This window comes from Glandiceps talaboti, chromosome 9 (genome assembly GCF_964340395.1).
Source record: "Glandiceps talaboti chromosome 9, keGlaTala1.1, whole genome shotgun sequence".
Lineage (NCBI taxonomy): Eukaryota > Metazoa > Hemichordata > Enteropneusta > Spengelidae > Glandiceps > Glandiceps talaboti.
In genome coordinates this window covers 25,630,809-25,646,973 of record NC_135557.1, presented here as the reverse complement: position 1 = coordinate 25,646,973, position 16,165 = coordinate 25,630,809, and the positions used below count along the sequence as shown (strand labels likewise).

At 36.6% G+C, this 16,165-nt stretch overlaps 2 protein-coding genes across 2 annotated transcripts in view; one reads left to right on the top strand and one right to left on the bottom strand.

The window, feature by feature from the left end:
- The first annotated feature begins 13 nt into the window (after positions 1-13).
- LOC144440235 (PIH1 domain-containing protein 2-like) lies at positions 14-5,674 on the top strand. The gene is made up of 5 exons (XM_078129550.1): positions 14-127; positions 1,272-1,479; positions 2,803-2,926; positions 4,246-4,778; positions 5,173-5,674. Exons 2-5 carry the CDS (start codon positions 1,303-1,305, stop codon positions 5,314-5,316), a joined length of 978 nt encoding a protein of 325 aa, XP_077985676.1. The 5' UTR covers positions 14-127; positions 1,272-1,302; the 3' UTR covers positions 5,317-5,674.
- A 1,186-nt stretch (positions 5,675-6,860) lies between these two features.
- Positions 6,861-16,165, bottom strand: part of LOC144440038 (uncharacterized) — a 38,719-nt gene continuing 29,414 nt past the window's right edge. Inside the window, exons 25-32 of the mRNA XM_078129267.1 lie at positions 15,769-16,008; positions 15,423-15,497; positions 14,897-15,033; positions 14,004-14,161; positions 13,635-13,718; positions 13,167-13,296; positions 12,289-12,384; positions 6,861-10,958 (exon numbers count right to left, since the gene is read on the bottom strand). Coding sequence (XP_077985393.1) covers positions 10,785-10,958; positions 12,289-12,384; positions 13,167-13,296; positions 13,635-13,718; positions 14,004-14,161; positions 14,897-15,033; positions 15,423-15,497; positions 15,769-16,008 — 1,094 coding nt within the window. The 3' untranslated portion in view covers positions 6,861-10,784. The remainder of the gene's footprint in view (positions 10,959-12,288; positions 12,385-13,166; positions 13,297-13,634; positions 13,719-14,003; positions 14,162-14,896; positions 15,034-15,422; positions 15,498-15,768; positions 16,009-16,165) is intronic.

Genomic DNA, 16,165 nt, shown 5'->3' with positions numbered 1-16,165 from the left:
CACTAGGAAACCCCCTTACTCTAAATAGCATTGCATGCTATCACTAAGATCTCATGCTATTTTGCCTCGCAATACTTCAGATCGTTGCAACTTGTCTGTATTGAAACCTTACAGATGAAAAATTAAGGTAAGTTGGTTTAGAACACCAGCATGCAACATTTTACAAATCGAATTCTGTCAGTGTTTAGACTTGCCAGAATCTAGTAGTACGTGAACATATCGATAGCCTAGGTGTGGGTAACCGTTACTACACGTTAGTCACGGTGTACTTCCAATCCACGCTAATTAGTAAACCATTTGGTAACATCACGTTCGGTTGTTCACATACAAATGTACGTCAGACCCCAATGCCTCTGCGTATTAGAAAATGTCATTGTGCCAAATCCGTAAGTACAAGTTGATAGTAGTTTGGGCGTAAGAATGACATCTCCTATTAGTATTACCATGACTACTTGCATATTTATTTGGGCAAAATAGCAATCAACAAGAGAGTTAGATTTTGTGATTCGATGGGATACAGCTATTACTGGGGGAATTATGGTTAGGTTGATGTTGTCCTTGCTGCAGTTCTTGTAGTTAGGGGTCCAGCTGTATCATGTTAAACAGTGCCTGCCATAAAGATTGTAACTTTGCCTGAAAAGAAATATACTGTACATTGGTACAAGGCGTCATGGGAAGTAAACAGAGTTAGGACCTTCACACCATATGAACCCTTGCTATGGAAAACTCTTATAGTTTCATTGATCACATTGACATGTTAGTTGATGGTGCAACATTTTTCCATGGCTGTGAAACATGAACCCTAGTCTAGTTCCTATACAGTATCGTTATGATTTATACATATACCTTCACTCACATTAGAATCACAGGCTGGTCATCCAAACTACATGAGCCTTGGTTCAAACAATGCTGAGGGTAGTGTATACCTGTTAGTAATACATGTAATGCCTGTAATTAATTAATCCTTGTTTGTCAATAGGGAACTTGCAAACCCGCCATGTTGAATGTTGCATTATGGGAAATGTGATAATAAATACTAATCAATTAGTATTGTAAACAATGTTGATATATACTTTTTGTAACCACAAATAATCAATTCATAGGTACCCTGACCATTGTGGGAGGTTAATTTTATCAGTAGCTCGAGATTAGGTATAACCACAGATAATCCCATAGTCCTTTGCATCTGAGCATGCTCAGTCTGGATTGCAAGTTCCCTATTGACGTCACCCTGTATTTCAATTTGTAATCATTTTTATCATCTTTTATAGTTGTAAGAACTGTAGACATCAATCTATTGTCATGGCAACTGGTCAAGAAGATGTGATGAAGCAAGCCCAGCATATCTGGAGTATGTTGGATGAACTACAAGATAGTGACCCCGATGGCTATCGTAAATTCCTAACGGGGAATTTCAAAGAAGCTAGGGAGTACTATGCAGTACCCAAACCTTTTGTATGTCTGTCTACTAATATAATGGTAAGTCAGAAAACCTAAACAATGTGTTAAGATCTTGTAACCGTGGTAACAGGGGGAAACAGGTTTTTAGCAGGGAAAATGCTGTCAGAATACTTACAAATTCTGTTGGGGAAATATGATACTAGAGACTAGAGTGACTGATTTTGTTAAGATCAGACATTGTGACACTAGAGGGCATCAATATAAACTGTACAAAGTCCATACTAGGCTGGATATTAGGAAATTTTCTTTTGTACATAGAATTATAAACCAATGGAATAGTCTTCCCAATCATGTGGTTGATGCACCAAATGTATATACTTTTGAGAGACGTTTAGATAGACACTGGGAAGGACTTGCAAATGAAATTTAAATTTGAAGACTATGCTAGCATACGCACTGATACGACTTAGATAACTCTGATCTGATATCAGAGGCCTAAATAAGGCCTAAATCAGAAATGTACCTCCTGTATAACATAAACAATGTGTTAAGATCTTGTAACCCTGGTAACAGGGGGAAACAGGTTTTTAGCAGGGAAATGCTGTGAAATGTTAGACCATAATTTTAAACAATGTGATACGGTCTCGTAACCATGGTAACAGAAAGGGGTAAATATGATAAAACTGGTATAGTTTCCCATACATTGTATACTACCATTTTGGTGGGTCATGCCAGTAAAATGACTTAGGAACTTACATTTAATGAAAGCAGCATTATTCAGATTTGTACCAAGAAAATAAATAAAAACATTACCAATACTCGGTCCTTGTAATAACTGCCCGAAACTGCCTGATACAAAAAATAGACTGCCCGAGGTAAAATCAGGGGTTCAACAACTTATAAGTTTATATCAAATTATTGTGTATAGGATCAGTATGTACTAATTCTGATTAGGGGTATTTAGATATTAACGTTTTATAGTAGTTGAACCCCAGGTTTCACACTGGGCAATCTATTTTTCACCATGGTGGTAATTAGTCAGTAATTAGTAGGACCCCCAGTACTAGTTTGAGGAGATCATAACATAAGTGAATGTAAGTTTGCTTCTGATATTGACATACCAGTAGGATACAGGGTGTTGAACTTTCAAGATTGTAACAATTTCACTCTGACTAATGCCTCAAAACAATCTCTTTATCAACAACCATATGGATAACAAATTGATAATTATTATTTTGGACTTTTTATTCACAAAACAAATCTACTATTTTTTTTGTACTTGAACAAACAATGTGAAACAACTTATACCAAGTCTGTGAATATCTATGATTAGGGTTCTAATACCATGGCAACCTGAATGTATGTAAATTAAGCTCATAGTTTTCTTTCATTTATTTGCAGAGACCACGAAAAGAGAAATTATATGTCAACATAGCTGGATGGAAAAAAGTCCCCAAACCTAAAACTCCTACTTGTGGTATTCCTACTATAGCAACAAGTCTTGACAGAATCAAAGAAGGCAAAGGTACAAATATTAGTAACTTAGGTGGCCTTAGTTTATTCTAAGTTTCTTATGGCTGACCGACCCTTTATTTCTTCAACCTGGTGAAATATTAAAACAAAGGTCGATGACCTTTATGATTGGATTAGATGTCACTGATTATAGACAGTAAAACCCAGCAAGCACTTACTCCTAAAAAAATAATTGTTTGGTTCCAGTTACCTGATCGACCCCACCTAGATTTTCACTGCTGACCCTAAACTTTTTTTACACATTCGAGAAAAAAAAATAAAATCGTGAAAATTGTGAAGTCTGTGTGGAAACTGACATCAGCTTAAAAAGATATATTCTTCCAATCTGTAATGGCTGTACATCTGATGGGAAGAAACCAATAACACAGAGACCATATGGAAAACAACAGAAAACATAACTACCTGAACTAGACACTCAGTGGCAAACATGAAAAAAAATATATAATAAAATGAAATGAAAAATCTACCTACCCCACCTATTCTGAAATTGAGCATAATCAGAAGCACACAATTTTTTTTATTAGGCCATACCTGAACAATATTGATGTTCATTGTTGAAAACCTTTAATAAATTTCCTTTTGAGATAATTTAAGTTGTTATTTTTAAATCATTCAGAGTGTTAAAGTAAAGTTGTGAAATTAAAGTGTCATGATATGTCACCAACATGTACACGTAATTTTTTGTAAAAGTTTTAGTTGTAGTTTTGACCAACAGACAGATGAAGCTAGCCATCATTTTAAGGTGGTATGATGAGAAACATAAAGCCATCCTTATAGGAGTTATTAATTAAATACATTACCAGGGGAGAATGGATGTGATATTATGGTTATAAACCAATCTCACCTCACCCCACCTCCACCCCTAGATAGCTCTGTTATACCCAAGACTTAGAGTACAACCCACCCCTCCTCACCCCCACCTCCAGATAGCACTCTAACACCCAAGACTTAGAGTGCAACCCATCCCTCCCCACCCACCCCTCCTCATCCCCACCTCCAGATAGCACTCTAACACCCAAGACTTAGAGTACAACCCACCCCTCCCCACCCCCACCTCCAGATAGCACTCTAACACCCAAGACTTAGAAAAGAGTACGATTCATCTTGTGCGATGGATACACAGAATTTTCTATATTTTTTAGTTGAAAAGAGTGATCATATCAAAATCTAGAGTAGAAATACTGTATATTGTAACAATTAAAATTACATTGAGTCATGGATAAATGATAAATGTATCACTTCACTATCAGGTTCCTTTACATTGTATGTCTTTTTATCAGTAATGTTTTCTGTGTTTTACTACATCAATAGAAAGATACTCTACAATTATATGTGCCTTTAACCAAGACATCTTAGAAGAATGTTGGCAGACTTCCAGAGAAAAGGAAATGTTGCTTCATTTGGCGTTAGACTACATAGAAGATCACAGAAAGATTGTTGTGTCACGTCATTTCCAAGTTTTAGACGATATCAAATTTAAAGGTGACCCACGAGTTTTAAGCCACGCATTTAAAGAGATGAAATCAGAACCACCTAAAGTTGACAAGGTTGATGTCATGCAGAATACAGACACTCTGCTACAGGGGTTAGGAAAATTATCTACTGCTGCAGGAAGTGAGATTCCGGGAAAAGATAGTGATCCTACAATTAGTCTGGGAATGGAGAAAGAAAAACAAAAGTCTACTTTGATTGAAGAAATTTCAAGTTTTGAAGAACAGTTACCAAAACCAGATTTTGAGATTTCATTGAAAGAAGCTGATAGCAAGAAACCAAGGAGAATAATGATTAAGATTTTATTACCAGAGGTTACTTCTGTCCAGGAGTGCGTCTTAGATATATCAGAGGTAGGTATTGATAGTTTGGGTAGGGATTGGGAATAGGGAGAGGGGAGAGGGAAGGGAGAGGGGTATAGGAAGTAGATATTGTATAAGATTTCTTTACCAGATATTGCATCCAAACAGGAGTTTGCCATAATTTAACAAAGGTAGGCTGTATGATCCATGCCAGGGGTAATAATTGTGTGTTCTTTATCAACGACAGGCTGTATGATCCATGCCAGGGGTAATAATTGTGTATGCCTTTATCTATCAAAGGTAGGCTGATTAGAAGAACAGTTTTATTTAGCCAGGAGTAATAAATTAATTGTGTGTGCCTTGAGCTCTCAGGAGAGAAGGTACATTATAATCATTATAATTATTATTATTATAGTAATCTGTATGCCATATTTTGTCTTCGTAGGATGACCTGACCTTAGAAGTGCCTACCAAATACCAACTAGAAATACAACTACCAGAAAATATCAACGATTCGTCAGCTAGTGCCAGATTTAACAATAAATCATCAACATTGACTGTTACCATGCCAACAAAGCGACAAAGCTGATTGGTTAGCTTAATACAACACTCTAATAGCAATGGTTACATGATTGTAAATAGTAGATATGAATTCAGAACATTGCCCATTACCATTTATATTTCAACTAAATCACTAAGTCTTCATCAACTTCAGTGACATAGACTTGTCATGTGATATAGACTTGCCATGTGACGTAGACTTGTCATGTGACATAGACTTGTCATGTGACGTAGACTTGTCATGTGACATAGACTTGTCATGTGACATAGACTTGTCATGTGACTAGAATTAACCACTCTGGGTTCACAACTATTTTTCGAACACAATACCAAGTCATCGTGTTCTGCTTCTTCAACACTAGGGCACTAGAGTGAGTACTGCTCTTGTAGCTTCAACAAATTTCCAAATTTATTTGGACAAATACAAATTATTATTATTATTATTATTATTATTATTATTATTATTATTATTATTATTATTATTATTATTATTATTATTATTTGGAAACAGTTTCAGTTGCCATAGTTGCATGAAAGAATAAAGGAATTCTGTACTAGAATGTTTTTGTATCAAGAAGTCAGTTTTAGTAGCATTGGAGGCATGTATCAGGAAGTCACATTGTACTTGACCATTTTATGAAGGTTTCGTTTGAATATTTTCACACCTGATCTCAGCTTATGTCAATTGTATCTGAGTTCTTTTAGTTAAGAAATTATCGAATATACATTGGAGAAAGTGAAAGAGTACTTTATGTCAACAAATTTTCATCTCATGATATATTATCCTTAGTAAGTACCCTTTAATAATTTTTCTTTTCTATTTCAATATATATACAGACAAATTTAAATTTCTAACATTTCTATTTGATAAACTCGTGGTTGTTCTATTCCATAAAATTTAGATATATATAGTCAGGTGGTCACCTACTGTATATCTTGCCTTGATATTCTATGATAAAGAATTTTTATTCGAAACGTCTGATTGCATTTATTGATTGGGACTGTATCATTCATTTCTTATTATGCACTTCTATGTACATACATACCTACAATACACACACACACACACACACACACACACACATACATACACATATACATACATACACATACACACATACATACATACACACACATACATACACATACATACATACATACATACATACACACACATACACACACACACACATACACATACATACACACACACACACATACATACATACACACACACATACATACATACATACATACATACATATACATACACACATAATACATACATATACATACATACATACATACACATAATACATACATATACATACATACATACATACATACATACATATATACACACACACACATGCATGCATACATACATACATACATACATAGATACATTACATACATACATACACACACACACACGTGCGTGCATGCACGCACGCACACACACACACACACATACTGTCATACATACACACACAAATTGAAAACCAATACAAATGGGGAGACATGTCATAATATAATAAAAGAACTGATTTTATTTATCTTTTTATCAAATTCAAAAAATTATTCACAATTATTTGACTTTTATTTAACCTGAATTTCCTCATCAATAAAAAGTATGAGAAGAGAAGAAAGATTGTAAAGCCTACATTTAAATCTGTATGCATATGAATAAATTTATATAACCCCTAATAGTCATGCCCGGTGACCTTAATTTGACCTTTGGGTACAACAATATGACAACATACACACTACAACAAATGAACATTCATGCTATAAGTTAAAACAAACCTAAATGAGTAAATATGACATGCACACTAAAGTTTAAACACAAAACTGAAAATAACAATATATGCAGCAAAAAGATATGCATGTAAATAAATATAGAAATTCAGATTATAGTGTACAGCCTACTTTTAAAAAGCAAAAAAACAAACAAAAACAAAAGGCAGTATTTGAAGTATTAAGAGTCCAAATAGCACTGTACATAAATACACTTATAGTACTTTGGCACAATTGATAGACCTTGTCTGCATACAGCGCCCTCTAGTGATAGACATTGGTAAATTAATTTTCAGAATCAAGTTGCATGTTTAACGCTAGTACATGTATAGTGAATAATAGTGTGAAAAATTAATCAGATCTATTTTTTTGCATCGGGCTAATAAGAGGGCTGTTTATAGCAACAATATGACATCACCACAAGAGGGCGCTATAACTTTAAAAATTATACCACCAGAGGGTGCTAATCAATTGCAAGAAGTAAAATCACAAGGAGGTGTTAAAGACTAGGAAATGTTTTGTGTTACCATGAAAACTTGGTGATGTATTCCCTTTTCTGAAAGCCATTCCATCAATTCAATTAATTAACAACTTCCTGAACTCAGTCTTTGGAAGAAATTAAAGCATAGTACCATATATGGTGCTGCTACAATATTGGAGCACAGTGATTGGTCAAGCAGGATTATTTACATGACTTTGTCAAACTGTCTGATTGGTTGGTTGATTTGAAATTTACAAAAGACTTCTAATGATTGGTTGTCATGATTACCTAACTTGATTGGTTCAATTCTTGTAAGTTAATTCTGAATGGATATTAGTTTTCAATAAATGCAGATGATATTTTTTTGAACACACAGTAAGTCAAAGATGAACATTAGCGAAAAATGTTTTTATACATTGTCATTTTTTCGCTCAAAAAAAATGGAAAGAAATTCACAAATAGTACACAAGTTTCTCGAAAACGTCCCCTTAGTTTGAAGTTTCTAGAATGCCACAGAAAATATGTCCACCAACCAAGTCATGGTGGTCGAGATACAATATAAATAAAATTCCACAAAATATCAATATTTTGATACATTCAATAAATAAGATAGCCTTATAAATGAAATTTTAGCATCAAAATAAAATCACATCCCTTCTGATTCATGAACTTATTTAAATTTCTGTATATCAAAATCATGTTGACACAATTTACTTATCTCTTTTACACTTGTGACTTTTCAAAAGTACCACAAGACAGAGCCCTAATCAAAATTCTGTGCCCAAATCCATCTGTCTTGACAAATTGGCACACTTTGGACATGCTCAGTATACAGAGGATGCACTGTCTAAAAATGGCCACCAGATGGCGCTAATCACATTCGCATGTAGCATAGGTTTGTCGTAGAGGGCGCTCTTTACATGGAGCTGGCTTTTATCATTGACCTCGGTTAGTTTCTGGTAGTGGTTTGGGTGGGAGTTAGCACAAAAAAATGGTTGCATGAAACTTTGCCAACATTCAATACTGCACAGTCGCCATCACATGAACACTAAACTTGAAATATTGTGATTTTCATTTACCAACTTCTAGAAAAATAACAAATCTTTGTCACTCTGTGTAAAAATAATCCTTGTTTTTTAAAACTACATTTCTGACACTTCATATCCCTACAAACTCTCTGGGAAGAACAAATATATAAAAATATTGCCATAGCAACGACCTTTTCAACTCTGAACTCTTGACAATGTCACCAAGGATTGATTTAATCCTGCATTTAATTTTCTAGGATCTGTAAATATAGTTAAAATAAAATGTCTTCTCTGTAAGCACTCAGTTTTCAACATCCATGATGATAAAATCACAAATTGGTCACTTCTTTTTAAAGTGATTGCAGAGATACCATTGGTACTCCGTTTCAGTGTCTCTACCATGTTGTTTGGACACTTTGACCAATTGACTTTACCATTGGTGGTTTGGACACTTTGACCAATTGACTTTACCATTGGTGGTTTGGACACTTTGACCAATTGACTTTACCATTGGTGGTTTGGACACTTGACCATTGGTGGTTTGGACATTTTGACCAATTGACTTGACCATTGGTGGTTTGGACACTTTGACCAATTGACTTGACCATCGGTGGTTTGGACACTTGACCATTGGTGGTTTGGACATTTTGACCAATTGACTTGACCATTGGTGGTTTGGACACTTTACCATTGGTGGTTTGGACACTTTGACCAATTGACTTTACCATCGGTGGTTTGGACACTTTACCATTGGTGGTTTGGACATTTTGACCAATTGACTTGACCATCGGTGGTTTGGACACTTTACCATTGGTGGTTTGGACACTTTGACCAATTGACTTGACCATTGGTGGTTTGGACACTTTGACCAATTGACTTGACCATTGGTGGTTTGGACACTTTGACCAATTGACTTTACCATTGGTGGTTTGGACGCTTTGACCAATTGACTTTACCATTGGTGGTTTGGACACTTTGACCAATTGACTTTACCATTGGTGGTTTGGACGCTTTGACCAATTGACTTTACCATTGGTGGTTTGGACACTTTGACCAATTGACTTTACCATTGGTGGTTTGGACATTTTGACCAATTGACTTGACCATTGGTGGTTTGGACACTTTACCATTGGTGGTTTGGACACTTTGACCAATTGACTTTACCATTGGTGGTTTGGACATTTTGACCAATTGACTTGACCATTGGTGGTTTGGACGCTTTGACCAATTGACTTGACCATTGGTGGTTTGGACACTTTACCATTGGTGGTTTGGACATTTTGACCAATTGACTTTACCATTGGTGGTTAGGGTAAATTGACAACACAGCTGGCACAATTCAGCTAAAAATCTTGACTCGCAGTCAATTCTTGACCCTGCAGCTTTACAATTTCCTCCAGACACTAACACTTGACTTGAGAACTTGTTCCTGAAACTGTGTGAGCTTAGCTAGACAAGTGACCACTTACCAATACTGTACTATCATGACCACACACACTGGACAAGTGACCACTTACCAATGATGTACCATCATGACCACACACACTGGACAAGTGACCACTTACCAATACTGTACCATCATGACCACACACTAGACAAGTGACCACTTACCAATGATGTACTATCATAACCACACACAAATTGACAGACTTGTAAATGTCCTCCAAATCCTAGCCCTAATAACTTTATATTGATAACTTGCTCCTTTTGCAGTGTGATTTCAGTTCAACTTTCACCAACATCACACCATCTTGACCAAACACTCACAGACATGTATTTTCAGCTAGCCATATGATCCCTCAAAAGTATCGTATAACATGACCAACCATGTGGTCGTACTATTATGGTCACAAAATTGCTGTACATTCAGCCATGGTTAGAAGTGTCTGATGTGTAGTGTTCAAAACACTGGAATTCAAGGTATATTCAGAATGACAAGATATTGACCTCCAGACTTTACTGTCTATCTTTACTGTCACGATTCAACTGAGTTAGATACACTGCACTCATTAACTCATCTCTTAGTACTGTTTATCATTCATTGATGCCAACATCTGACTTCAACTGTCCACCCCTATCTTACAATATTATTCACTTCCCCTTGTATATCGAACCATGGTATAGTACCAAACAACCAGTACTTAAAGGGGAGGTAGGATGATTTCAGCAATGACACTACAAGGATGGAATCTAGTTGAGATGTTTACGACACTTCTTGGAGCCACATGTACACGGTATCTTCTCATCCTCAATGGGGAATTTATAATCATACGTCAGTTCTTCTCCCGGCATGATTTTACGACTGGCAAAAATAACAATGTGTTTCTTTCCGTCCACTTGGATAACACGAGAAAAACAGTTTGGCTGCAAAAGGAAGAATAAAACAGAAAATCATTTCTTGTTTCTTGAAGTCTTAAAAAAAGAATGTGATTGACATTAGTACTCTAGATAAGACAAAATGTCCATTTTGACTCCGATAGTATAATTTACCGTCCTATGTGTACACACAAATTCAACCTGCTTGAAGTCCAACAGTAATCACAGGATACACATACCAATGCAATCTGTGGCTTCACTCAGAATACACAAGTTTAACTCTATCTTCAAATTTGAGAAATCTCTATGATAAACTCTTTTTATTTGACATTTAACGTTTATACGTTTCTCTCTGTTATTTATTTGTGGTTGGCTGGTGATAATATACTGTGTATTCAAACTATACAAAATGTACCTTTTAGTAAATATTTCAGGTTAAACTGGCTCTCTCATCTCAAGAGAGTATAATCCAAGATAAAAATGTGTTTAAAATAAATTTAGGAATATTTATAAACCATGACTAAAGAGCACATCGAGCTCTGGTTACTGTTCTCACCATATGGTGGGTACTACATCAAACTGTGAGGGCGCACTTTGACATTCAACATGGTGTGGGTACGTCAAACTGTGTGGGTGCACCATGGTGTGGGTACTACATCAAACTGGGAGGGCGCACTTTGACATTCAACATGGTGTGGGTAGGGCAAACTGTGTGGGTGCACCATGGTGTGGGTACTACATCAAACTGGGAGGGCGCACTTTGACATTCAACATGGTGTGGGTAGGGCAAACTGTGTGGGTGCACCATGGTGTGGGTACTACATCAAACTGGGAGGGCGCACTTTGACATTCAACATGGTGTGGGTACGTCAAACTGTGGGTGCACCATGGTGTGAGTATTACATCAAACTGGGAGGGTGCACTTTGACATTCAACATGGTGTGGGTACGTCAAACTGTGTGGGTGCACCATGGTGTGGGTACTACATCAAACTGGGAGGGCGCACTTTGACATTCAACATGGTGTGGGTACGTCAAACTGTGGGTGCACCATGGTGTGGGTACTATATCAAACTGGGAGGGCGCACTTTGACATTCAACATGGTGTGGGTAGGGCAAACTGTGGGTGCACCATGGTGTGGGTACTATATCAAACTGGGAGGGCGCACTTTGACATTCAACATGGTGTGGGTACGTCAAACTGTGGGTGCACCATGGTGTGGGTACTATATCAAACTGGGAGGGCGCACTTTGACATTCAACATGGTGTGGGTAGGGCAAACTGTGTGGGTGCACCATGGTGTGGGTACTACATCAAACTGTGAGGGCGCACTCTGACATGTACAGAATAACATTATATACCGGTATGTATGTCTTACCTCACAAGAATGGTTGATAAACCTTGCAGCATTACCATGCATAGTGGCATCAACAACATCATAGTCATCAATACGGAACATATAACATCCAATTCCCTGGAGAGAAAATAATGAAACAAGAAAAATGATGATAGATGTATTATTAGCATGTGTATGTCATATCATGATGAACGTGTGAAAACAATGATATACATAGACACACAGATACAGATACACTTACAGATACAGATACACTTACAGATACAGATACACTTACAGATACAGATACACTTACAGATACAGACACAGACACACATACACATACACATACTGATACAGATACAGATACAGATAATAATAATGTTGGTTTCTTATATAGCGCTTTCCTACACCGTGCTCAAAGCGCTTTACAATTATTACCCCTGGCTCGGATCAGAACAGCACAACGGCCCTTTAGTCTTCCTCAACTCCCCGGGGAGCATACAATCCATTGCAGCCATTTTAAGCGCATAGGATTAAAGCCTTTACATTGCAACCTACATCCTACCAGGTCCCCAGTTATACAGCTGGGTTGACTGAGGCACAGTCGTGGTTCAAATCTTGCCCAAGGACTTTAGCCACTCAGAAACAAACAGCAGGCAGCGACGGGGCTCGAACCTGCAACCTGTAGATTCCAAGCCGGTCACGCTAACCATTCACCCATCATGACTCCACGGATACGGATACAGATAGACACAGATGCACAGAGACATACACAGATAGACATACACATACATACATACATACATACATACATACATACACAAACACACATATACACACACACAGAGACCGACAGACAGAGAGACACACATAAGTCGAAAAAGTTAGAGATAACAGTTCCTATAAGCAATACATACCTTACTGTCATAGTACTTCTCTCTTTTATCAGTCAAAACTGATCTGATTACCATACCACTGTACTCTATCACCATTTCACCAGCATCAATTGGTCTCTTACAGAACAGACCACGACCATGGATTTTAGATCTGTATTTATATATCAATGACAATGAATAAGCTACATAGTCCAAGAATGAATGTTCAGGGAATCTGGGTTCATACTTAGTAATGAAAATTTCTACTCACAGTAAAAAATATCATGGAAGCCAATACCAATCAGCATCATCAGGGGTGTACTACAATAGGTTGTTATCACTACATAGTAATTTCAAAACTAGACTCCAATAAGGTGGCTTGACTACTACTACTATATACAATGATGTCAACCATCAATTTCTATTCCACTATCTACTTGGATACTTACAATAATGGTATATAATATAATCAGGAAGCAAACACTTTAAATACTTTGAAATACTACCAACCTGTACACGCCGACTGCTTCCCTGGAAGTTCTCTCCAGATGCCGGAATCTCATTGCCATTGGAAGATCCATACTGGTTGCCCTCCTGGAATATGATAACATAAGAAAACATTGACAGCAATGTTCTATAATAGATTTAGATTTGGGAACCTGGTAACAGAAAGTGGGAAAAGCTGGAAACACTGGCATTCTTCTCATACAATACAGTATATCATAATTTTGTTATTTAACAGAAAGGTTAGATTGGTAAATCTAGTATAGTTTCTTGTACAATCTATCTGAATTTTGTTATGGAACACCAGTGCAGTGACTAGTGAACCCTGGCCCTCCTGTGACCATTCTTTTTTTTCGGAGTGTTTAGAGTTCTTACCTGGCTGACTTGTGCTGAATTTCTTCCTCTTCTTCAAGGTTTTCAGTATGGATTGCCAGTTTACGGTGTTTAGATGCCAAGAAATTAAACATATCAAATTTAGATCTCCGTGTATGCACCTCAGCTCTTGCACAACCATGGGGGTTGACAGGCGGTTCCTAGGTACAAAAAGTGAGAATAAAAGTTATTAATTACTATGCAACAATGGGGGTTGATGGTGGGGGTGGGGGTGGGAGGAGATAGGGGGAGTAAAGTTATTAATCACTATGCAACCATGGGGGTTGACGGTGGGGGTGGGAGGAGATAAGGGAGGAGTAAAGTTATTAATCAGTATGCAACCATGGGGGTTGATATTGGGGGTTACTAGGTTACTAGAACAAATTTAGAAAAAAAATGTTAAGAGTATATCATCATGATAATAATAATGTTGGCTTTTATTTAACGCTTTCCCACTTTGTGCTCAAAGCACTTTACAATTATTACCCCTGGCATGGATCTGTAGCGGCACAATGGCCCTTTATACTTCCTCAATTCCCTGGGGAGCATACAATCCATTGCAGCCTTTATAAGCACATATGATTAAAGCATTCACAATGCAACCTCTATCCTACCAGGTCCTCAATCATACAGCTGGGTGGACTGGGGTATAATCAAGGATTTTAGCCTTTCAGAAACAAATGGCAGCAATGCGGCTCAATATATACAATGAAATAAGTCTGAGAACAGATTCACCATTGATGTCACACAATGCCATATCTAGACATCTAAACAATTAGCGAAGCTAGGTTTATTTGTTTCAACTGACATTGAAAAGGTATGATACAAATTTACCAATACTTTCCTTTAGAGAACTACACAGGCAAGCTAATTGTTTTTCTACAAAAAGGACTTACCTCATCCACAAAGTCCTGACTTTCATATTTATGAAATTTGAACTTGTACTTCCTACAATTCTTGGCTCCAATCAGCTGTTCAACTAAGTAAACCACTGCATCATGGGTAATACCCAGCATCTTCACTCCTTCAACACCTGCAAAATTTAAAGATTGTCAGACTGGGAAAATCTGAATATTACCATATTTGGATATCTGAAAATATCCATATTAGGAGATTTGAAGATTACCATGTTAGGATATATGAAGATATCCATATTAGGAGATCTGAAGATTGCCACATTAGGATATCTGAAGATACCCATATTAGGAGATCTGAAGATTACCATATTAGGATATCGAGATATTGCCATATTAGGATATCTGAAGATATCCATATTAGGAGATCTGAAGACAACCAAATAAGGTTTGAAGGTTGCCTTATTAGGAGAGCTGTGTATTATCATTTGAATTTGGTTTACAGATGACAGTAGACAAAATCTGAAAATATGTGAATACATTTTGAGGTGATGAAACTTAAACTTACCAGCAAATGATAGGTATTTCATTCCCTGATTGTTCCTGGCTTCCTGTACTCTTTCCAACACTTTATTCCATGCGTCTATGAGGAAGAGTGAAGTTAAATATTGCTTACTTTGTAAGATTTTGTAAGATTCTAAGATAAATTTATTGTTCAGTGCTTGCCAAAGTTTTCAACAAAAGTTTACAAATGGATAAAATAAAGTAGTTATACCAAGGATAACTCAAGATTTATTCTAAATAGTTTTAAAAGATTTTCTCTCTATATACATGATTTCTATGTTTGTATGTTCCAAGAGACATAATGAATTTTGTGGGGTAAATATTTGGCTATCCTTAGAAAGTCTACTTACCAGTGATGTTATCAGATTCGGTTCTAAAACCATCATCACTAGTGATTTCAAACACAAGATGAGGTTCATCTTTATTTCTTGGTTTTTCCTGTTTTTTCCTTCTTTCCTCCTGTTCCATCAACCTAAGTAGTACAGAATTATCTTCCTCATCAGCTGGGTCCTGGTTCTCATTTTGGTAATAATGCCCTCGGTGTTTATGTTTGCTTTTGTGTTTTTTAGGTCGGATAAAAACTGAACCTTCTAAATTGAAAATAGAAATGAAGAATTATGTAATGAGTGACATTACTTAATATTTACTAAGAGAACAAGAAATTTTGAGTGCTGTTTTTAACCACTTTCACACAATAAGTACTAAAGAATTTACCAATAGCTTTTGACGAGTACATCTAGCCTTGTT